The sequence below is a fragment of the Martes martes genome (assembly GCF_963455335.1).
Source record: "Martes martes genome assembly, chromosome: 12".
NCBI lineage: Eukaryota > Metazoa > Chordata > Mammalia > Carnivora > Mustelidae > Martes > Martes martes.
The window spans coordinates 31,014,087-31,036,895 of NC_137900.1; the positions used below are offsets into that span (position 1 = coordinate 31,014,087).

A 22,809-nucleotide genomic window follows, 5' to 3' on the forward strand; every position below is an offset into this window, starting at 1 on the left:
TTACACATGACCAAAGACAGGCCAGATTTTCAATTCTGGAATTCCTAAATAAATGTGGAACTAAAAAGGTCTGAATTCCAAATTATTTTATTTAGGTTTGATTAAAGTTTCAACCAAGATCAAGATTTTAATAGTAGGAACATAGAATTAAATTCTGTTCTATTAGCACAGTGGTCTGAGGATACAAACAACTGTGCTAGCCAGTAACATTTCGCCATAAGAAAAAAAGCGGGGGAGAATCTCAATGATACCAAGACTACAAATATTAGTAGGTTGGATACAGCTCCTTTTTGGATTTAAATATTCGGTATCTGGTCACCATGAATGGACTTTGACTTGCAAAACGTTCTCTTGCCACATCCTGATTATGATTGGTTTATGGTTCTACAACCCCTAACTTCAAGACTACATACTTGCTTTATTCATTTCCTGTGGGAAACCGAATTTAAATTCACTTACCAATCTTGTAACAACTAGATCAGGAACTATAACTTTATTGATCTTATCGCAATGGACTCAACTGACACGAGAAATATGAGATCCTCTTAGAGCTAAGAAAAACATTTTTGTTGTTCCATATATTACATAAGCAAGTAGAAACAATTGTAAAATAATATAATTTTTTTTACCTTTTCAAATTTACTTCTTTGGTTTTATTTCCCATCAACCATATGAGGAACATAGGACTGATTATAATCATCCTAGTTTTATAGAGGAGAAAAGGTAGGCAAAGGGGTATCAATAATCCACTGGCAAAACAGAGTATATAGAATACAACTCGTTGGTGGTTCACAAAAACTCAAATCCCTTAGAGCTTGACTGGGTCCTGTGCCTTGGTCCTCATCTAAACATTTCTCCCTGCATATAACTAACAGTAATATGTTTTTAAACAATAACATGTTTTTAAACCCTGACTTTTCTGTGAAATTCAATTCAATCTGGAATTGTAGTGTATTTTATTCTACTATTCCTAATGGAATTTGTATGTTAAGTAACCCAAGGTAATTAACGTTTTGTAAATAGTTCAATTTTACTGCATTTCCACTGATGCCGACAAATCACTGCTAAGGAAAGGGTGGTGGGATTATTCAGCATCCACTCCCCACTGCTTTTTTGGTATGCTTTATTTTCTAGTATATGTGCTGCCAAAACAAGCACAGTATGCTTTATTTTCTAAGTTATGGGTGTGTGTGTGTGTGTGTGTTGTGTTTCTGTTTGGTAGTATAATTACTAAAGATGGTTTTTATATCTTGGCTTATTAAAAACATTAGTCTATTAAACTGACCACATTAAACACAACGTTAAAATAACTCATGCTAATGTGGTAGGGTTGTATTTCAGGAATGCATTTAAGGACGCGATCTCCCAGCAGAACAATAGTCGGGGAAAAAAATGTGATGTTGCTCAATCCGTTACCCTCAGTAAATTCTATGGTCATCAAGAGCCCCAGAGGAAACGCATGGCCAGCTAAGACCAGCTAGAGGATACTCATCTCTATTTCAGGGCTTCTAAATGTGTTCTTAAACCTGAAGCACCTGGGATTGGTTGACTTAAAACTGTTCTGGGCAGTTATGATTTGGAAATGAGGATGCAGTGCTCACAGGGCATGCCCTAAGAACTTGCTGTGATTGGCTATGTTGGAAAGGAAATGGGGTAGTGGGCTCTCTCCAGATGTCCAGTAGGAAGATGCCAGGCCCGCTCTCAAGTGGTAATGGTTTTTTGGTGTTGTTGCTTGGTGCTGGGCAGCTTAAAGATGCCAGGCACAGCTCCAGCTTGAAGCAGTGCTTCTCAAAGTATGGTCTCTGGCGCGTGTGGTGATGTTGCATGAAGAATCCTTGGAAATTTCACCCACCTCATAATAATGAGGTCTCATTATGACTCTACCTAGTCTTAAGTCTGATTTGAAATCATGGTGATGATACTAATAATGTTGATAATGACTTCTATTGAGGATTGACTTTGCACCAAGCATGGTGCTGAACACCTCCTAGGCATTATCGGTCCCAGTTTTCACAATAATCCCCTGAAGTAGGCATCATTATTTTTGCCATCTTACAGATGAGAAAACTGAGGCACAGAAATAAGGAACATTTCCAAGGTCACAAATGAATTAGTGCTAGAGCCAGGATTCAAATTATGGTCTAACAAAATATATGCTTTAAAAATTGTGGCAAGATACACATAAAATTTACTATTGTAGCCTTTTTTTTTTTCACATTGCAGTTACATTTATTCATGCCACAAAGGAAACAACATGTCTATAAGCATACAACAATGCTCCATGTTCTCATTTAATAGAGTGTGCTGAAATTTACAGTTAAACTGGCATTCCATCTGATGTGTATTCTCAAGTAAAACTGGTTTATGATGACCATGAGCAGGTGCGGGACTGAAGCTTTCAAAGCTTTACTTCTTTTATCAGCACTCCTAATTTCATAAACAGTGAAACCCATCAACCCCATTCCTACCCAAATCTCCTGGTAAACATGGGTATAGTAGGGCTTCATGGGAACTCAAACATCTTTAACAAGGTTTCGAAGCACTTTGGCACAGGATCCCTGGCTCAGGCCGCCCCAACCCACAGGGCCAATGACTCCAAAAGTTTACCCAGTGCACCACAGTGCATTTGGGTTGTCCGCACCTTTTGGCTATTGTGAGTAGTACTGCTATGAACATTCACATACAAGTTTTTGTTTGAACACCTGCTCTCAATTCTTTTGGGTAAAAAGAATAAACTTTTGATCATAAACCTCTGCTGACTCCAAAAAGATGACCAAATACCTTAAAATCTTCAGTCATCCAACAAATACTTACTGAGGACCTACCGTACAACTACCTAGAATGCTAAGCACTGGGAATATAAATTGCAATGACTAAGAATGCAGTGAATGACAGGCATCATCCCTGTCCTCCTTGGGAATGACAAAAATTGAACTGAGTAAAATACAATCTCACAGCAGTCAGGGTTAAAAGTTCCTTTTCCACTTGCTATTAAAGGAAAACAAAAGCTGGTGATCACACTCAACTGACATAGAAAATTTGAGATGCTTTTAAATCAACAGACAAATACAACCACAAGTAGATTAAACAATAATGTTGTTTATCATCTTACATAAAAAGTCTGAGGTAGGGAGTTTCCCAGTTATTCCAGTGGGATAACCAAGGAATTAGGTTTTCTCCATCCTTTTGCTCTGCCATTCTCATAGTCACAAGGGACAGCAACTCTAGGTGTTATGTCCTCTTCACATAACAAGGAGCAAAGGACAGAGGTGGGAAATGGCAGATCCCTTCTCAATCTGTTTTTAGATATAAGAAAAATGTTCCCAGGAATCCTCCAGAATACTTCCCCTCAGAGAAGATTTGCACCAAGAGCTTTTTCCCACACTAATCACTGGCAGGAGAATGGAATTACAGTGGATGATTTAAGATTAATCAAGTTGGAGGCTGGAAGGGCGCCCAGCTTCCCCTGGGCCACATGGCCACCTGATGCACTAACAAAATACAGGTTCTGGGAAAATAGAGGAAAAGGAAGGGCTGAGGGATGGGCAGCCAGGTGCCAAGAAGAACTTCCTGGAGGAAGACTGCAGTTCAGAGTCTTCTCGCAGAGTCTGAAAACAAAACAAACAAATGAAACAATACCTCAACATGTTCAAAATCGAATTCATGACTCTCATCAAAATGGTCTCTTCCTGTGCTCTATTTGTTTGGAATGCACCACCATTCCAGCTGTAGAAGGCAGAAATATAGGAGTCATCCTACCCTCTTCTTTTTCCTCAACACCCGTATCTAAAATAGCTCTTGAATCTACTGGTCTCTCCACCTCCACTGCCACCATTCTCATTCAAGTCACACGCATCAACTCTTCCCTGGAGTTCTGCAACAATCTTTTGCTTGGTCTCGTTGCATCCATTCTGACCCGCTTCCAGCCTAGTCCTTCACGTTGCACCTGGGGGGCCTTTGGCCTTTTAGAATACATGTTTAGGCTTAAAATTTGCTTCTCACTGCTCCCAGAATAAAGACCAAAGTAATGGTCTCCCCCCTTCTTTGCAATTCAATTACGATGGTTTCCTTTGAGTCTCAACGGGTTGTGCTCCACCCCACCTCATTACATCCGTACTTGCGGTTGCTCCTGCCCGTTACACTTCATCCTTCCTATCTCCGTTAAACCTTCACTTCCGAGGAAGTCTTTCCAGGACTCCTAATTAGGTCAGGTCCCTTTGCCTCTCGGGCGCGTAGAAAAGTCTGTGCCTTTCCTTTAGGGCACTTTTCTGTCTACAGACAAAGATCCACGAAAACACGGAGCTAATATCTCTTACGACATAGTGTCTGGCACATAAGTATTCAATACATGGTTGAATGGCTAGATGAATATATAAACTTCAAAGAAGAGTGGCCCATAATTAATACAGACCCACTCCCAGAAAAATAACAAATAATGGCCGTGACCCACCCGCCCAGCCGAGCTGCGGGGACTACGAGCCTCTTTGCTCCTCCTAGTAGCTCCGCCCCTTGTGCCCCGCCCCTCTCTGCTGAGTCGGGGGGAGGGGCGTAGAGGTCGCGTGACGTGACAGCAGCCCGCCGTTGATTGGCCTTCCAGGGACGCCGGCTAGGGAAGGGGGCGTGTCTGCGTGCGCTGATTGGCTGTCAGGTGGCGCCTGGGCGGGCAGCGGCGGCGGCGGCGGCGCGGGGGCGGGCGCCGGGAGGGACGAGACCGGGCAGGGCAGGGAGGGCGGCAGCGGTGGGCAGGATGGGTCCTCGCCGCCGGCTTTGCTGAGACTCACTCGCGTGAGCTGCCAGCGGCGGGCCCGCAGTGGCCGCGGGGCATGAAGGGCGCTCTGGGGAGCCCCGTGGCCGCGGCCGCCGCAAGCGCCGCGATGCAGGAGAGTTTCGGCTGCGTCGTGGCCAACCGCTTCCACCAGCTGCTGGACGACGAGTCGGACCCGTTCGACATCCTGCGCGAGGCCGAGCACCGGCGCCAGCAGCAGCTGCAGCGCAAGAGGCGCGATGAGGCGGCGGCAGCCGGGGCCGGCAACCGCGGCGGCAGGAGTCCGGCCGGGGCCTCGGGCCACAGACCTGGCGCGGGAGGCGGCCGAAGGGAGTCCCAGAAGGAGCGCAAGAGCCTCCCAGCCCCTGGCGCGCAGCAGCCGGACAGCCCCGGGAGCGGCCCGCTGCCACCCGGTACGCGCGCCTCGCCAGGCACCTGGGCATCCCCGGGTAGGCAAGGTGGGCAGGAGGGGAAGGAGAGTGGGGTCACGGAGGTCACCCTTCCTCGGCCACCTCTCGACCCCCCACTGCGAGACTGGGGTCAGGGGTCCTGATCCAGAAACGGAAGGGGCCTCTGGGAAGACTTGGGTTAAGTTGAGGGTCCTTGTGGCAGAGGAAGGTAGGAAAAGAGGACGGGAGGGGGGTGTCACGTCCCTTTGGCCTTTCCCAGCCCCTCGTGGGGGCTGGGGGGAGAGTGCGGTCGTGGAGTAAGGGTCTCAGAATCCTGGAACTGAGCCTTTACAAGTTGGGCAAAGTTGAGGGATCCTGCTGGGGTGGTGTGTGTGGCGTGGATAACGGGGTCGCTACCGCGCGGAGCTCAAATCTAGAGCTAGCAGGGACCGGCTCCATCCTCCAGCCCAACCACAGCAAGATTCGGGTCCGGAGGCAAAAAGAGAAGCGCGCTGGGGAGAAGTAAAAAGAACCCCTCTTAAAGAGGGTGAGGAAGGAGGGCGCGCCCGGCCGCTGGGGGTGGTGGCTAGAGCCCAGGGTGTGTGAAGAATCGCGGGAGCTCGGGGCTCGGGCTTCTGTGATGAAGCGAAGGCCTGCTTGGGTGACCGCGGGGGCGGGCTGTGACGTCAGGGCCGCGAGCAGAATGCGGCGGGGGCGGACGCGGGGTCCCTGGCTCTTTGCAGGCTCCGTACCTTCACCCCATCCCCTTACGGTGGCTTCCTGCAGCCAGCCCGCATCATTTCTCAATACAGCACGTAGTGTCGCTGGGATGTGTAACTTGTCATTAACTCGGGCTGCTTTAAGAAAAGCGTTTTTAACCTTCAACCTTTTCAACAAGAATATTCAAAGTTCCCCACACCCTGTTTAGCCAGATACCACTGTCATCATCTAGTCAGGGAGGGAACTTAAGAGTCTCTTATCACCTGAACTGCATCAGTTCATCGTCTGTAAGACTCCATCTGTGTTTTCTGTTTTCCTAAAATAAGGCCATGGTACTAAGGTTTGCTTAAAAGGAGTGTTAAAAAAATTAAGATGTGTCGTTCCATCACTCCAGCCAGTGTTTGGCAATGTATTTAAGTGGACTTTACTGGCCTGTTCCTTGCTTGGTTACAACTGTACTTCCCATCCCTGAGATTACAACTCCTGGCTTAAGTGTTGGGTCTTTGACTCCTGCAGCTAGGTAATGTTTACCTTTATCTGTGAAAACTTCAGTCTGACATATCACTGGAGAATGAGAAAAGTCACTATAATAAAGATGTTGAAAATTATTTTAAATGCTACTGGATTTCTGAAAACCCCATGCTGGTAGGCCAGTAGGTTTATGAGCCTGTTTAAACGGTGAATGAGGTGAGATATTTTGTACATTTTGTGTTATGTTTTCCTTTTTCTCATAAATCTATTTGGATAAATATAGTAATGAAAGAAGACTAAGCTTTTTTTTTTTCTTTTAAAGATTTTATTTATTTATTTGACAGAGAGATCACAAGTAGGCAGAGAGGCAGGCAGGAGAGAGAGGAGGAAGCAGGCTCCCTGCCGAGCAGAGAGCCATGCGGGACTCGAGCCCAGGACCCTGAGATCATGACTTGAGCCGAAGACAGAGGCTTAACCCACTTAGCCACCCAGGTGCCCCAAAGGCTAAGCTTTTCTTCTCCCTTTACTTTTTAACAAATGAAAATAATGTATTTTATCCTTTGGTATGAAACTGCATTCAGTGCTCTTACTATATTGCTTTTTAACCTTTTTAATATTAAAAATCATGACTTTTTTAGTATAAGAATTTTAGACAATTCTGAAATGTATGAAGTAAAAATCTATTTTTCTTACCTGTTAACACCTTGTATTTATACAGAACTATTTCTTTTTTTTTCCCCTAAATTTAAATGACATATAAACTGAGTTGCAACCTGCTTTCACTTTGCATTATGATCTAATGGGTTTATAACTTTTTTCTGACAATTGTTTATGATCCAGATGATCTGGCGTTTGAGACCTATATTAAAGATCTTTAGTTAATTTTGTAGCTAGAATGGAAATTTTGTCATTTGTCAGTTCTTTCTCAGACATGTTATTTCAGGAGTAAACAGCTCATTAATTTCCATTCATGTAGTTACTATACTGAATTTATGCAGGGCTACTCTCAAGATTTTGTAGCCCTCATTTCTAACATTCAAACTTTTTAATTTAGTTAGAATATTATAAGTGAATGCTCATTGTGGACAGGAATCAAAGTCAAAACATGTTTGGCATATATTGGAAACATTTTTGGATGTGGATATGGAAACCGTAAGATTTTCCCATAGAAACAGGTTTTTAATGCCCTTCACTATATAACAACATATATTGACCCTTGGGTGAGCCTTGTTTGATAAATTCATTCTTGAAATCCAGAGAGGCTATATCAGCTTTGCTTTTCCTAACCTTTTAGAACTATTGTCTTTGAGTTGAAGCTCAACTTTATTTATTTTGTAGGAAATCTTTGTATGGGCTTAGTTTTAGATCAGTGATCAGACAGCATGTGCCAGCCTTTTATTGGAAAGAGCTAGAGAAATTCAGTGTTTGCATTATCTGCTCGGAGCTGCTGACCCAGCACAGAAACAAACTAGGTTCAGTTGCCATCTTGATCTCTTAGCACTAAATTGTGGGGAAAAAACTGGACCCCTTTTATCTTTGTTTGGGTTTTGGAGAGAGAATGAAGTGTTTGCAGTGTATTTATAATTATTCTAATAAGTATACAGTTATATTTAATGATTTTTATTTTGTACACCAAAACTTTGGAAGAAGTTTTAATACAAAGGATGCAGTAAATGTCATTTTACATTTTGAATGGTGAATTCCAAATTTAATTGATACAATTTTAAATAACCTTGAGGAAGCAAAAAGGTGGTATAAGCTCCTAAATAATTATGTAGTTGAGGGGCGCCTGGGTGGCTCAGTGGATTAAGCCACTGCCTTTGGCTCAGGTCGTGATCTCAGGGTCCTGGGATCGAGCCCCGCATCTGCCTCAGCATCCCTGCTGAGCAGAGAGCCTGCTTCCCCCTCTCTCTCTGCCTGACTCTCTGACTACTTGTGATCCCTCTCTCTGTCAAGTAAATAAATAAAATCTTAAAAAAAAAAATTATGTAGTTGAGTAGAAATACTAAGATTTTTAAAAAATAGGTTATAAATAGGAAATTTGAAGCTGCATTAAAATAGCTTTTTACATTGAGGGAAAAGTATTGAAAAGTATTGTTGCTGTTGACATATTAGCTGATTGCTGTTATGTTAGAATCTATTGTAGTTTTCAACTTGCTAGATAATTAACTTTCATAATATTTTCTATCTAACGTTTCAAATTTGATCTCTATTAGTAATATGCATGCCCTCAGATTTGGCATTGCATACTCCTGGGACAAGTATCAGTCTCTGTTTTGTTTCTGCAAGAGAAGCATAATGATCTGTTTATGACAACATCTTTCCCATATCCCAAACATGTCATAAGCTCAGATTGTGACTGATGTCACAATTACAGGATGCAAATTGGATTTAAGCATCTCTAATTATGGGACATTGACTTAAGATTGAACTTAGATTTGTTATGTAACTTTTCACATTTGAAAAAAATAGTTTAGGCTAACTAACAAGTAATAAATTGCACAATTTTATGTTAGTGGTGTCACAGACTTGATTTTTGCTTTAAAATGTGATCACTAAGGTATTGGAACTATGTTAACATTTACATGTGCCCAATTAAAAGTTCAGATAGGAAATATTCAGTTGGAAAACAACAATATGTATAAATGTATATTCCTTAAGAGTCATGTGTTATCTAAGTAAGAGGAATCTAGGAATTTAAAAAATACCCATTAATTCAAATACATTTAATATTTTTATAGCTATACAACCAATGTGAAGGGCAAGTTATACCAAGGAAAATCGAAGCTACTATAATAAAAATAGTACATCTTGTTTGAGATGGAGACCTTTTAAATGTATATAAAGAAAAATAAATACATTTTTTGGGAGATGGATTAAGAAGTGATGAAGTTCTTCACAGTGTATTTACCAAGTATTAGCTGCCTTCAGACATAGAATCTAAGAATTTTTAAAGCAACAAAACTAGAGAGAAGTAAAGTGAGAGAGAGAGAGGGAGAGACTGAAGCCTTTCGTCATCCTGGCTAAGTGCGGCTTCTCTGCAAATGAGAGATGTCCCTTTGAGTGCCAACTGGTCCTAGTATGAGTTGGCAAATAGCAGTTTGGTCTTATATTGACAAGTATGATCATAAATGTATAAAACCCAACAAAAAGCAAGAGAGCAGGAAAATCTGTTTTCAAACAAAGATAATAGTAGTATGACTATTTGAAAACGAAAACCTTAGTAGCCAATGATAAACCACAGTTTAACTAAAGTACAATCTGAAATACAGTGTTTATCCTATGGCGCTTTCTCTATGGAGCTTACCTACCATGTTTTAATAAATGCTTTTGTCAAAAGTAGTTAATTTGGCAAACGTGTATATCCAGAGCTGTCACACTCTGTCAGATGATTATAGGTTAGTTGGTATAGTTTATATTTCTAAGGACAGAAGAGGAGGAGAACATAAGTGTCTTAAAAGTTTTATTCACAAGTACAGTTGACCCTTGAGCAATGGGGTGGGGACTAGGAGCACCAACCGGCTGTTCAGTTGAAAATCCACATAAAATTTTTGACTTTCCAAAAGCTTAACTACTAATAGCCTACTGTTGACTGGAAGCCTTACCAGTAATAGTCAATTAGCGTGTATTTTGAATATGTGTTACATATTGTATTCTTACAGCAGATAAGCTAGAGAAGACAATACATTGACACTACTGTACTGCATCTAAAAAAAGAATCCATGCATGTGTGGGCCCACGTACTTCAAATCTGGGTTGCTCAAGGGTCAGCTGTAGTTGACTCTGGGCCATGACAGTATCCACAACTTTTTTCTTCTCCGAGTGTTTCTGAACTTCCCAGATTTTCCTATGACTTTGACTTCCAGAAAAGTGGAATTTAAAACTCCCTGCAAATGTGCTGTTGCAGACCTGGTGTCCCAGCTCTCCCTTCTGATTTGTCCCTGGCAGGCCAGAAGCGAGCTCCCAGAAGAGGGGAGCAACAGGGATGGAATGACAGCCGGGGGACAGAGGTGACACTTGACCGAGCAGAGCGAAGATCCTACAGGGAGTATCGACCCTATGAGACCGAGAGACAGGCGGACTTTACACCTGAGAAGTTCACAGATGAAAAGTACGTATGGCAGACCTTGGCCAGGAGGATGGGGGGAGCCAGAGGGTTTTAGGAGAACTGCTAGCCTTTGCTGCCTTTTCATGGTGCCAGTCTTGGGAGTATTTTGCCAACTGAAGTTGGCAGTTACTTTAGGTGATGCATGAGGGAAATGATTGTATGGTGAAAAATGAATTATTTATTGGTAACTACATAAAGTACTCCTGTGAAAAACTACATAGGAGTCTGTTAAACTGGTTAAATTTTCTTTTGCAGTTTAGGCTAGGGATGTAATTATGGTTTTGATTTAACATTACTAATTTAGACTACTAACAAGTTTAAACAAGTTCCTGGCCCCATGGTTAGGTCAATTGGCTATTGGGGTAACATTTTAAGGAAAACTGATGCAGTGTGTAACACCAGTTTCTGGCTCCTATACCTTCCTCTAGAAAGTGCTCTGAACCTGAAGGTGGTGTCAGGCTGGTGCGGCTGGACACCACTCCTGAGTGATGGGGCAGCTTTGCACCTGTGCCTTCGTGTACACAGAGAGCCGTTCTCGGTGTCTTCTGCTTGGTACTGCTTGCTGCCTAAACTTTTTGTTTAATAATTCACACAACACTGAGTTTAGATTAAACAACTTGTGAATCAAAATTAAAGGAAAATAGGTAAAGGAGGCTAAGGGAGACCAGAACAGTGTATGTTGACACTATCAGCTGTCAATAGTTTAATGTCAAGGGAGCCATTATTCCCAAAGTCTTTCAACTTCTTGACTACTAATTCCATTTAGGATCCTGGCTACAAGTTTTAACCAAAGACATGGCTTTGTAAAACCATGTTCATTAACTGCCACCCCCCCCCCCCCCGCACCATTGCAAAAAGTCCAGCAGAGTAGCTCAGTCTGGGAGGGCTGAAGCAGGTGGTGACTTCCACACATCTGTTCCCTAGAAGTTACATATTCAGAACTTCAAGATGGTTATCTGCCACCATGTTGGAGGGTGAGGGAAGAGAAAGGCTTAATTCTGCTATTTTTGGTGATTACTTCAATTTTGCTGTGTAATGGCCATAGTCTGCTTGCCTGTGAAAAGCCTTCTGGATCAGAACTACTTATTTGGGGAAGCATATGTGTATTTTTTTTTCCCTCACTTAAGGGATTTATTCCGTGGAAATAGGAAATTATAGCTCAGAAGCACAAACTCATGTTTCCAGCTTTTTTAAGTAGCAAAACTGTGAGTCTTTAAAAAGGATGAGTATAAGTTAACACAAAACGGTGCCTATTAAGTGAAATCATACATGTATGTAAGGGTAGGGGTAGGGTGGAATATGGGATCATGGAGGGATTTTTCTTTTTTCTTTAAAAATAATTTTAAATTGGGGCACCTGGGTGGCTCAGTGGGTTAAAACCTCTGCCTTCAGCTCAGGTCATGATCTCAGGGTCCTGGGATCGAGCCCCACATCGGGCTCTCTGCTCAGCGGGGAGCCTGCTTCCCCACCCCCTCGCCTCTCTGCCTACTTGTGATCTCTGTCTGTCAAATAAATAAATAAAATCTTTAAAAAAAAATAATTTCAGATTTACAGAAAGTTGCAAGACTTAAAGGATTTCTATATACCCCCACCCAGATTCCCCAAATGTTAACATTTGCTTTATCATAACCCCCCTCCTTCCCTTCCTTTACACATACACACACACACACACACACACAACCTTTGTTCTTTGACAGTAAAGAGTGAGGTACAAATTATCTTTTTATGCCTAAATACTTTAAATGTATTTCCTAAAAACATGGTGCAGTTATCAAACTCATTAACATCTACAGTTCTGTTATCTAATCCTTTAAATCATGTAATCTACAGAGTACTCGCATTTCACCAGTTGTTCTAATAATGCCCTTTCAGCAAAAGAGAAAAAAATGCCTGGTTCAGGATGCAGTCCCAGAATGTGCGTTGCCCTTACTCGTCTTTAATGTAGACCGGCTCCTTAGTCTCCCTTTATCTTTTATGACTTTGACATTTTGGAAGAGCGTGGGTCAGTTATTTTGTAGGACTGCACAGAATTTGAATTGGTCTGGTGTTTCTGTATGAAATGATATTATGTACTTTGGCAGGAATACCACAGAAGTGATGTCTCCTGTCCTCAGTGTATTACATTAGGTATATGTAGGTAATTTTTACCTTCAAGGAAATTTGAAATTATGTCTGATAAGTTATGTACTATTAGAAAAGATATTTTCCTTAATTTCTTAAAAAGTATTCTCCTATCAATAAAGATCCATAAGCGAATTTGACAATTTAGAAAATGAATGCAATTATAAAGAAATTAAAACTACTTACCTTACCATCTAAGATGATTACTCTTAACACTGACCTAAATTTTTCCTTTTTTTCTTATACATGGGTGTACTTAAATATTAAGATGATAATACATATGTACTGAGTCCTTTATATTCTTTCAGTTCCACTTGACATGGCAGAAGTGTTTTCCATGTCCCTAATAATGTTTGGTAAACATTTTTCATGGTGCTATTATGATGTGTTGTTTGGATGTGGTAATGTAATCATTCCCTTAGGATTGGTCCTTTCCTAGATGGGAGTTCTAGAAGTGGGAACCATAAAGCAGTGGTCAACTGGGTGTCGAGTATCCTAGAACCCAGTTCGTGCTTTAGTGCAAGTTTGGATGGGTACATGTAGTGTGAAAACAAATTGGGGTAAAGGGGGGGATCTTTTGATGCATAGTGACCAATCCCCATCCTGGTAACCTGTCCATTTACTCTATCACTAACGATCTATAAGAGCATTTCTCATAGCTCTTCCTCCAGGCTTGAATATTATAAATTGAACTTTCATCTTTGCTTGTTTGATAGTGAAAAATCCTATCACCTTACATTTTCTATGATACCTATACATGGTTATTGGACAGAATTATAGAATCCTGAAAAAAAATTTTTTTTTTTTTCCTAAGAGAGCATGCATGCACAGAGGATAGGGGCAGAGGGAGAACGAGAAAGAGGATCTTAAGCAGGCTCCACACCACTGCAGAGCCAGATGCAGGGCTCGATCTCACAACCCTGAGATCATTACCTGAGCTGAAATCAAGAAGCTTAATCAACTGAGCTACCCAGGCACCCCTAGAATCTTGATAAACTTAACAGACTTTATCTAATTCAGTCCTCTCCATGTTTATGAATGAGGAAACAAAGACCCTGAGTGGCAGTGATGGGTACTCTTGTCCTAGCCGGCTCAAGTGGATTTTTGTTCCTCTAAGCAGAGCACACATTTTCAAAGAGAAGCAGTGTCCTAATTGGTGCTGACAGTAGCTGTCCTTGTGGCTCAGGTGCAGAGATCAGCCACGTCACTTGCATATGGTCTGGGAGGGCCACCACTGTTTTTAATGCAGTAGGAATTTTTCTTTAGGTTCCAGATAATGAACTTAAGTGAACTCCTTGAACACAGGCTATTAAGAAATTAGTCTACCTCTGTCTGGATACATTTTGACTCTTTGGCTCTTCCTGAAGTTTACTGCAGGTCATTCAAAGTCCAGGTTCTGAAAGATATCACTTACTCAGATGTTTGTTTGTTTGTTTGTTTCTCCTCATAAAGAAGCATTTTAAATAATTGGGGTAAAATATACATAGCATAAAATCTACCATTTTAACCACTTATAAATGTATGACCATGCAGTGGCATTAAGTACAATTCACACTGTTGTGCAACTGTCACCACTGTCCTTCTCCAGAACATTTTTATCTTCCCAGAATGACACGCTGTTCCCAGTAAACACTAACTGCCCCCACTTGCCCCTCCATGAACTTCATTCCCTTTACTTGTAAAACAGGTACTCATGTCTTATAAAGACTGTTGTCGAGAGTGGATGACAGGGATGTAAGGCAGGGTACTTGGCTGAAATGTTATTTTCCTTACTTTGGCTTGTGAGTACATCACAAGTAAGGCTTCCTAACTAGTGTACAGGATTTCTCAATGCTCACTAGCCTGTAAAAAAAAAAAAAGAAAAAGGATATGTTTTATTGTTCCAACTTTTAGTATATGTGCTGCCAACAACGAGTACAAAGAGGATATATTTTATAATCAAGGGATCATAAAGAAGCAATTGAGAATATATTTAATTGGGGGTGGAGGTATGGGTAATCTGTGGAGTAAAGAAAAAAATGGTTCAAGGGATTAAAATAAACTAGAACACACAGTGCTATTTTAGGGTCAGTTTCAATCACTATTATATTTTAAATGACTTTGTATTTTGTTGGTTTCTGATCTAGATTTCATATAAATTTAGACCTGATTTTGACTGTTGGCATTATTTTCCATATATGTTTTGGTGTTTCATTTCCTCTCAGTACTTAAGTAGAACTTTTTTCTTTTATGGCCCTGTCCAACTCCCTTATTATTATTATTATTATTATTGGTACTTTGGTTTTGTCATTGTCTTAGAACTCTGCTCCACATATTTATCATAACATGTTACTGATTTTATAATAGTCTCTACTTCAAAATTTGTTTTGGGGTGCCTGGGTGGCTCAGTCGGTTAAGCAGCTGACTCTTGATTTTGGCTCAGGTCGTGATTTCAGGGTTGTGGGATCAAGCTCTGCGAGGGTTCCACATTCAGTAAGGAGTCTGCGTGAGAGTCTCTCCCTCTCCCCTTCCATGCTGCATGCACGCATTCTTTCTTCTTCTCTCTCTAAAATATATAAATCTTAAAAAAAAAAAAAAGGAATAAAATTTTTGTTTTGGTCAGGGGTGGGGGAGGTGGGAGGCAGAAAAGCTAACCTGGGGAATTTATTTAGGATGATGTGTCTTGTAAGAGACTTGCATAAAGTTAATGATTAGTGATTCTGCATTTTTTAATCCTTTTGTATCTTTTTGCCCACTATCAGATAGTAGCTTTTTAATGTAACGTTTCAGCCACAGCAGTAGACTGGAATATACCTCTGGTTTCAGTGCTTGAGCCACTGATGCCACTAGAGTTCAGTAAGTAATTGGTCATCATTTTAAATGTTTTTTAAAGCCTCTACAAATTAAAAAATATATAATTTATCTTATTCAAGTAAGGTTATAATGATGAAAATGATATGGTCCTTCCCGCTGTAGCTTCGGTCCTCATAAACAATGACAGTGACTAGAGACATGGCCGAGAACGGGTGTTAGGAGCAGTGTGTGGGCGGTCAGGCCTTGGTGCCAGCAGATGTGGCAGGGGAAGAAGGGGAGAGTGTAGAAGACAGCTGGTTCTTGGCTTTGGTATTTTTGTGCTGTGAGTTAGGGACCACAGGAGGAGCAAGGGGTCAGTGTTGGTCCCATATCTGCAGGGCCAGGGAGGGCATGGATGGAGGGTATGCCCAGGAAGTAACTGGCTTTGTGGCCTGAAATCAGAGACTTCAGTGAGAGACTCAGGGTCACATGTGTGAATGTCACATAGCAATAGCATGGAGATGAGGACAGTGTGTGCCAGAAATAGAAAGTCAGGAATGCAGGTACATGTAAGGACAATCAGGTATCCAGAAGAACGAGGCAGGCAGCTGCATGTGGAGCACCAAGCCTAGTGAAATGAAAGGGGCGAGGTAATAGAACTGGTCCCTTTATGTGACTCTGGACATGCCTGCCTGTAAGAAGGGGGATTGGGTAGCTGAGGAGCAAGGGGAATAGCTTGTGAATTTTGTACCCTCTTTCAGTATGACCTATTACAAAAATAATTTTTTAAGGACAGGCAGGGAAAGAGAAGCCAGCGAGGTTAGAGGAAAATTAACAGTCAGCGGTGTCAAATGATGAATAGGGGTCAGATGACATAAAGCCAAAAGTTGCTGTTCGCTTTAACAACAAAGAGCTTCAGCTGTCCTTGGAAGTTTGTTTAGGGCGGTGGGGGTAGAACCGAGGTTGTTGCAGGTTAATGTTTTTAGCCCCAAGGGTCATTTACTCACTGGTTTTGTTTGGGAGATGGAGATTGGGGAGGGGGGCGTAATTTGAAGTTAAATTATTTCTGGTACACAGAACATTCCAAATTTAACACAAGTATTGATTATTAGAGCTGGAATGAATCTTAGAGTTTATCCTTATTTTATAAATGAGGAATCCAGATCCAGAGAAAGGGATGGCCTTCCACAATGAGACCTGCCCAGGACCTGCTTCTCTCGTCTGGCTCCCTCACCTAGCTGCTGTATGGGGCAAGTTACCTACCTCCTTTATGCCTCTTCTTTCCTTATCTGTGGACAATAGTTGTCTGCTGTTCTGTTTTTGAGAATTAATGACTGTACGTGAAGGGCTCAGAACAGTGCTTCAGGTAGTAGTTTTCAGTAAAAGTTAACTATAGCTTTATTATTCAAGCCACCGTTCTTTCCAGTACATTATAGCCATCATGTCCTTCTAGAATTATTTTTCTGAAAAGAGTCTTCTTAGCCCTTTCATCCAATTCACTACTTTTGATTCTACCCGTCTCTTTCTAGACCCCTTGACAGATTTGATCGAGACAGACCACCGAGAGGCCGGGGAGGCCCTAGAGGGGCCATGCGAAGCCGAGGCAGAGGTGGCCCCGGGAACAGAGCTTTCGATGGTTTTGACCAGAGAGGGAAACGAGATTTTGAGAGGTATGCTGGGAATGAGAAAATGTCCCTTCTCTGTAACTGCTGTTTTCGCTTCATGTTCTTGGTAATACATGACATGAATCTGTTTGTTTTGTGTTAATAGTTAGTTGATTTTATATAGTGTGCTCTTATTCCTGAGGGAGCTGATCCTGGGACAGCTTTTCTGATTTGGAGATTGACTGGAGACCACCTTCTAGTTTAACGGAATATTCTTTCTTTCTCTAGAACAATCAGAACTGAAGACAACATGGGTGGATGTGGAGTTCGAACCTGGGGATCAGGTAAAGATACCAGGTACGGTGCAAATGTGTACCTTCTGTGAACCTACAATTAGGTGGAAATCTCTGGATCTTTATTTTCCTCATGAAAAGTAATCTCTGTTGTGCTTTCAGTGTCTTTATACTTGTGTGCCATTAGGTAAGCATTTTAGGCTTTTATTTAGTGAGATGACTTTTTAAATCATGTTTGCTTTGTTGCAGTTAGATTTAAAAACTAGTTTTAAAGTTCTTTTACCATATTTTAGCCAGACAAGTTTGTACTTGCTGATACCCCAACACATGGCATTGTACATTTGCATAGATCTCAGAATGCTTTTTGAATTCCTGGATATTCTATACTTTATTTTTCTGTGACCTCTCCAAGTTCTTGTATGCACTGCATCTTGATTTCATGAAATCATTTGCAGTTTGAAGCTCAGTAACAAGTTTCACCAAAGGTTTAAATCTCACATTTTTCTGAGGCTTCATAGTGTCTCAGGTCTGTGCTGGTTTTGCTACTTAGAAGAGATTCTTGGTTCTGCTGCTCCTGTCATTTCATGCTGCAGGGACAATGCCTTCCTGTGTCTGCAAAGCCTAGGCAGCAAGAACTGCCGGGCAGTGCAAGATAAGGAATGGGTCCCCCAGCGCATGTTGTGGGGCAGGCTTTCCGCACGTTTGAAGGCTTAAGAGAATCCAGACTTCCACTTTTCTTCTTCTGAAGAATATAAGCTTTTTTCATAGACAGATTTTTCTGAAACTGTTGTCCTTAAAGACAAATGTACAAAACTCTACTAAATGTAATGTTACATGTGTTGCTGTTGCATATCTATGTTGTCCTTGAGAGGAGAAAGATACCTGTTAAATGTTTCTCTCAGTATAGGGTTTCATAGGATCTTGATTATCAATCTTTTAATTTTGTTTATTTTACTTTGATAATATCTGTTTTAAAAAGTAATATCTCTGAAGGGTGCTTACATGGCTAAGTTGGTTAAGCGGCTGCCTTTGGCTCAGGTCATGATCCCAGGGTCCTGGTATCGAGCCCTGCATTGGCCTCCCTGCTCAGCGGAGAGCCTTCTCCCTCTCCCTCTGCCTGTTGCTCTGCCTACTTGTGCTCTCTCTCAGTCTCTCTAATATAAATAAATAAAAAAAAGTAATACCTCTGAGTGATCTGCTTTACCATCTTAGTTAATAACCATCACTCCAGCGGCACCTGGGTGGCTCAGTTGGTTAAGCATCTGGCTCTTGGTTTCAGCTCAGGTCACGATCTTAGAGTCCTGGGATCAAGTCCTATGTCGGGCTCCCTCTCAGCAGAGAGTCTGCTTGTGGCTTCTATCCTTCTCCCTCTGTTCCTCCCCCTGCTCATACTCTCAGTCAGTCAGATTCTCTTCCCCTCTCAATAAATAAATAAATCAATACTACCATTCTGTTTCCATGCAAACACTGGAACTTAAAATAATTTTGGCTTCAAGTGATCATGTTCTGGAGGCAGTCAGCACTGGTCTTATAACACAAGATGTAACCAGGTGCCATGTGTGCTGGTGGTGGGCTGGCAGGTCCCGGTGCTAAAAGGACACACATCACAGGGCATTTTGGATTGGTTTGTGAGTTACTCAGCCAAAGCCCTGAGGTGGCAATAACTTGTCATTTAAAGATTTTCAGAGAATAGACTTGAATTTCTCATTTAATAAATGGAGAGATTGATTTTGATCATGAAAACAGTGTAGTACAGTGGAGTTATATGCTACTTGTGATTAATGAGAAAGGAAAAGAGGAGAGCCAAGCATAGTAAGGCTGTTCACACTGGCAAAGCCGAACACTGTGGTGCATTGGAAGTTTTGAGGGTTTGGGGGCACTTGGGTGTCTCAGTCGGTTGAGTGTCTGACTTGTGATTTCGGCTCAGGTCATGATCTCAAGGTTGAGATCGAGTCCTGAGTCAGGCCCTGTGCTCAGTGGGCAGTCTGCTTGAGGTTCTCTCCCTTCGATTCTCTTCTGCCTCTCTAAAATGAATAAATAAATATTAAAAAAATAAAAAAAGTTGCTATAGTTAGCACTGCCAATGCCTTCAAGGAGGAATACTAACTAAATTTATGGATAAGATGTTTTCAAAATGGTACAATGAGCCATTTCCAGTGTTACTGGTTTTCTTCAACAGTTTGACAGTGGGTGCCTGTGCTGAAAGTAGAATTTTCTCCATTTGTGGTAATTTTAAAAATATCACATCAGATATCAGATATTTTCTTGTTACCAATTGAAACACACCCACAAAAGCGGTTTTCTGTAATGGTGCCTTCCAACTTTTATTTCAAAGAGCAAGATGGTCTTATGTAATAATCAACATTCGATTAAAATCTGTTCACTGTCATAGCTTTGGGTAAGTGTGAAGTCTGAATTTGCACTAGATAACAAAGCCTTGAGGTGTTTAACTAATCGCTTTGTGGAATGTACTTGCGCAAACAGGCATTTTCTGCATTCATATAACTGAAGTCAAAATATACACATGAACCCTGGAGGGCCTGTAAATCCAACATTGATTATCTACTTTCAATAACAGAATCCACCAACATAAATTGTTGCTAATTTTGAAACCCCATGGTTCTGCAGTTTTGGTCACATGGTTCTCTAAGAGGTGTAAGCACATTAGTTTTTTGTTTATTTAAATAATTTAGGTCAACACAGGAGGAAGATCTGTGATTTCTCTCCTTTTTTAAGATCAGCTGCTAAAGTTTAGGAAATGCTGGTGTTTACATAGCCCTTTTATGATTTTTAATTGTTGAAAGCTATGAGTTACCAATAAACCTATGGTTTTATTCCCTTGGCTTATTATGTTGTCAAGGGCATAAAGAGAAATTGGAGTAATTTGTGCTGCTACTGCTAGACTTTAGGGCTCTGGGTGCCAGAAGCTCCTGTGACCCTGCCCAGGTCCAACTGATGTGCCGAGGCAGCCTCTGTGAAGGGGCCTCCATCAGGCAGAGCAGGAACTGCGTCCTTCCAAACTCAGAGTGCATTTGATTTATGACCTTTTTTAAAAGTAAAAGTTAATTATTTGGAGTGCCTGCCTGGCTCAGTCAGAAGAACATGCAACTCCTGATCCTGGGGTCGTGAGTTTGAGCCCCATGCTGGGTGTGGAGATTACTAAAAAAATAAAAATAAAAATGAAGAAACTTCAAAAAAATTAATTATTCAAATTCAGTATCTAAAAATTCATTTTTAAAGTTTAGTATAATAGCTTTGGATGAAGAATAAAAAAAGTTAAATGTAAAAAGTCAGTTCTGTTATTACAGTTCAATTTGTCTTTGCTTTTTAAAAAATAGCTTATGTTGTGTTACTTTTTCCTTAATGGGAGATGAAAAAGTGTTGGCATCTATAGAGTATGAAATATTTCTTTTTTTTTTTTTAGTATGAAATATTTCTAATGGATATACTTATATTGACTATTTTTAGCATTTCCCTGAACATGAAATTTCTTTTGCTGGGACTGTTTTTTTTTTTTTAAAGTAATAATCATACAGGATTAATGTTAACATAAAAAGGAAAAATTAAGATCATGTGTATTAGAATTCAAGTTGTATCTCATTGTGCTATACTTTCTAATCTGTAGATTGTATTTCGATGTGATGATATATAAATTTATGTTTCAGAGCCTTATTTTTTTGGCACAGTTACTACCAGCCTGTTTGTATTCTGCACACTCATTATTATGGAATGTTTCCATCATTTTCTAAGTTTGACATAGTATATTCTTGTGTATTGTGAGTCATTTGACACTTGTAGGTTGAGAAATTTTTAAAAATTTTTTTATTGAATTATAGTTGACATACAGTATTCTGTTAGTTTGAGGTGCATAACATAGGGATTATGTTATGATGAAGACATTATGATGAAATGCTTACCATATTAAGTGTAGTTACCATCTGTCACTACCATAAAAATATTACAGTATTATTGTCTATATTCTCTATGCCATACTTTTCATCTCCATGACTTAATTATATTATAGCTGGAGTTTATGCCTCTTAATCCCCTTCACCTATTTCACCCATCCTTCTCCACCCCATGCCCCTACTGCAATGGCCCATTTGTTCTCTGTATTTATGAGTCTTTTTTTCTTCATTTGTTTTGTTTTTTAGATTACACGTGAGTGAAATCATATGGAATTTGTCTTTCTCTGTCTAACTTACTTCACTTAGCATAATACCTTCAGGTCTATCCATGGTGTCATGAATGGCAAGATTTTATTCTTTTTTATGTCTAAGTAATATCCCACTGTACATATATAGGACATCTTCTTTATCCATTCATCTATCAGTGGGCACTTAGATTTCTTCCATGTCTTGACTATTGTAAATAATGTGGCAGTAAACATAAGGGAGCATGTATCTTTTAAAATTTATCTTTTGGGGCACCTGGGTGGCTCATCCGGTTAAGCATCTGCCTTTGGTTGAGGTCATGATCCCAGAGTTCCAGATCAAGTCCTGCATGTGACAGGCAGTCTGCTTCTCCCTTTGCCCCTCACCCTGCTGTGATCTTGCACACACTCTCAAATAAATAAATAAAATTAAGAAAAAAAATTAAAAATAAAAAAATTCATCTTTAGGGGCACCTGAGTGGCTCAGTTGGTTAAGCGTCCAACTCGTGATTTTGACTCAGGTTGTGGGATTGAGCCCTGTGTCAGGCTGCACACTTGGTGGGGAGCCTGCTTGGGATTCTTTTTCTCTCTCTGCCCCTCTCCCTGCTTGCATGTACACTCACTCTCTCAAATAAATGATCTTAATAAATAAATAAAATTTATCTTTTCTTTGTGGAGTGGTAAATACCCAAAGTGGCATTGCTGGATCATATGGTAATTCTATTTTAATTGTTTGAATAACCTCCATACTCCATACACTGTGTGTTTGCCATAGTGGCTGCACCAATTCACATTCCCGCCAGCAATGCACAAGGATTCCCTTTTCTCCACACCATCAGCAACACTTGTCATTTCTTGTCTTTTTAATACTAGCTGTTCTGACTGGTGTGAGATAATATCTCATTTTGGCTTTGATTTTTGCATTTCCCTGATGTTGGGTGGGGTTGAGCATCTTTTCATGTGTCTGTGGCCATCTGTATGTCTTTGGAGAAATGTCTAGTCAACTCCTCTGCCCGTTTTTAAATTGTACTGTTAGTTTTTTTTTTTGGTGTTGAGTTGTGTGAGTTCTTTATATATTTTGGATATTGACCCCTTTTCAAAGATCTTCTCCCATTCAGTAGGTTGCCTTTTCATTTTCTTGATGGTTTCTTTCATTGTGCTAAGATTTTTATTAAGTTTTATGTAGTCCCAATAGTCTATTTTTGCTTTTGTTTCCCTTGGCTGAGGAGACAGATACAGAAAAATATTGCTGAACAGATGTTCAGGAGCGTACTGCCTATGGTTGGTTTCTTTCTTTCTTTCTTTCAGAATTTTATGGTTTCCGTTTCTACATTTAGGTCTTTAATCCATTTTGATTTTATTTTTGTGTATGATGTAAGGAAGTGGTCCAATCTCAGCCTTTTGCATGCAGCT

The 22,809-nt window shown here is 40.7% G+C and overlaps 1 protein-coding gene across 8 annotated transcripts in view; it reads left to right on the forward strand.

The window, feature by feature from the left end:
- The first annotated feature begins 4,697 nt into the window (after positions 1 to 4,697).
- Positions 4,698 to 22,809, forward strand: part of HABP4 (hyaluronan binding protein 4) — a 40,577-nt gene continuing 22,465 nt past the window's right edge. For 3 of the 8 annotated variants that reach the window (XM_080819411.1, XM_080819416.1, XM_080819417.1), the window contains exons 1-4: positions 4,749 to 5,214; positions 10,294 to 10,456; positions 16,876 to 17,016; positions 17,239 to 17,307. In XM_080819411.1, coding sequence (XP_080675537.1) covers positions 4,824 to 5,214; positions 10,294 to 10,456; positions 16,876 to 17,016; positions 17,239 to 17,307 — 764 coding nt within the window. In that variant the 5' untranslated portion in view covers positions 4,749 to 4,823. Of the gene's footprint in view, positions 5,224 to 10,293; positions 10,457 to 16,875; positions 17,017 to 17,238; positions 17,308 to 22,809 lie in introns of all 8 variants that reach the window. The other 5 variants (XM_080819414.1, XM_080819418.1, XM_080819412.1 and 2 more) reach the window with 4 other exon arrangements.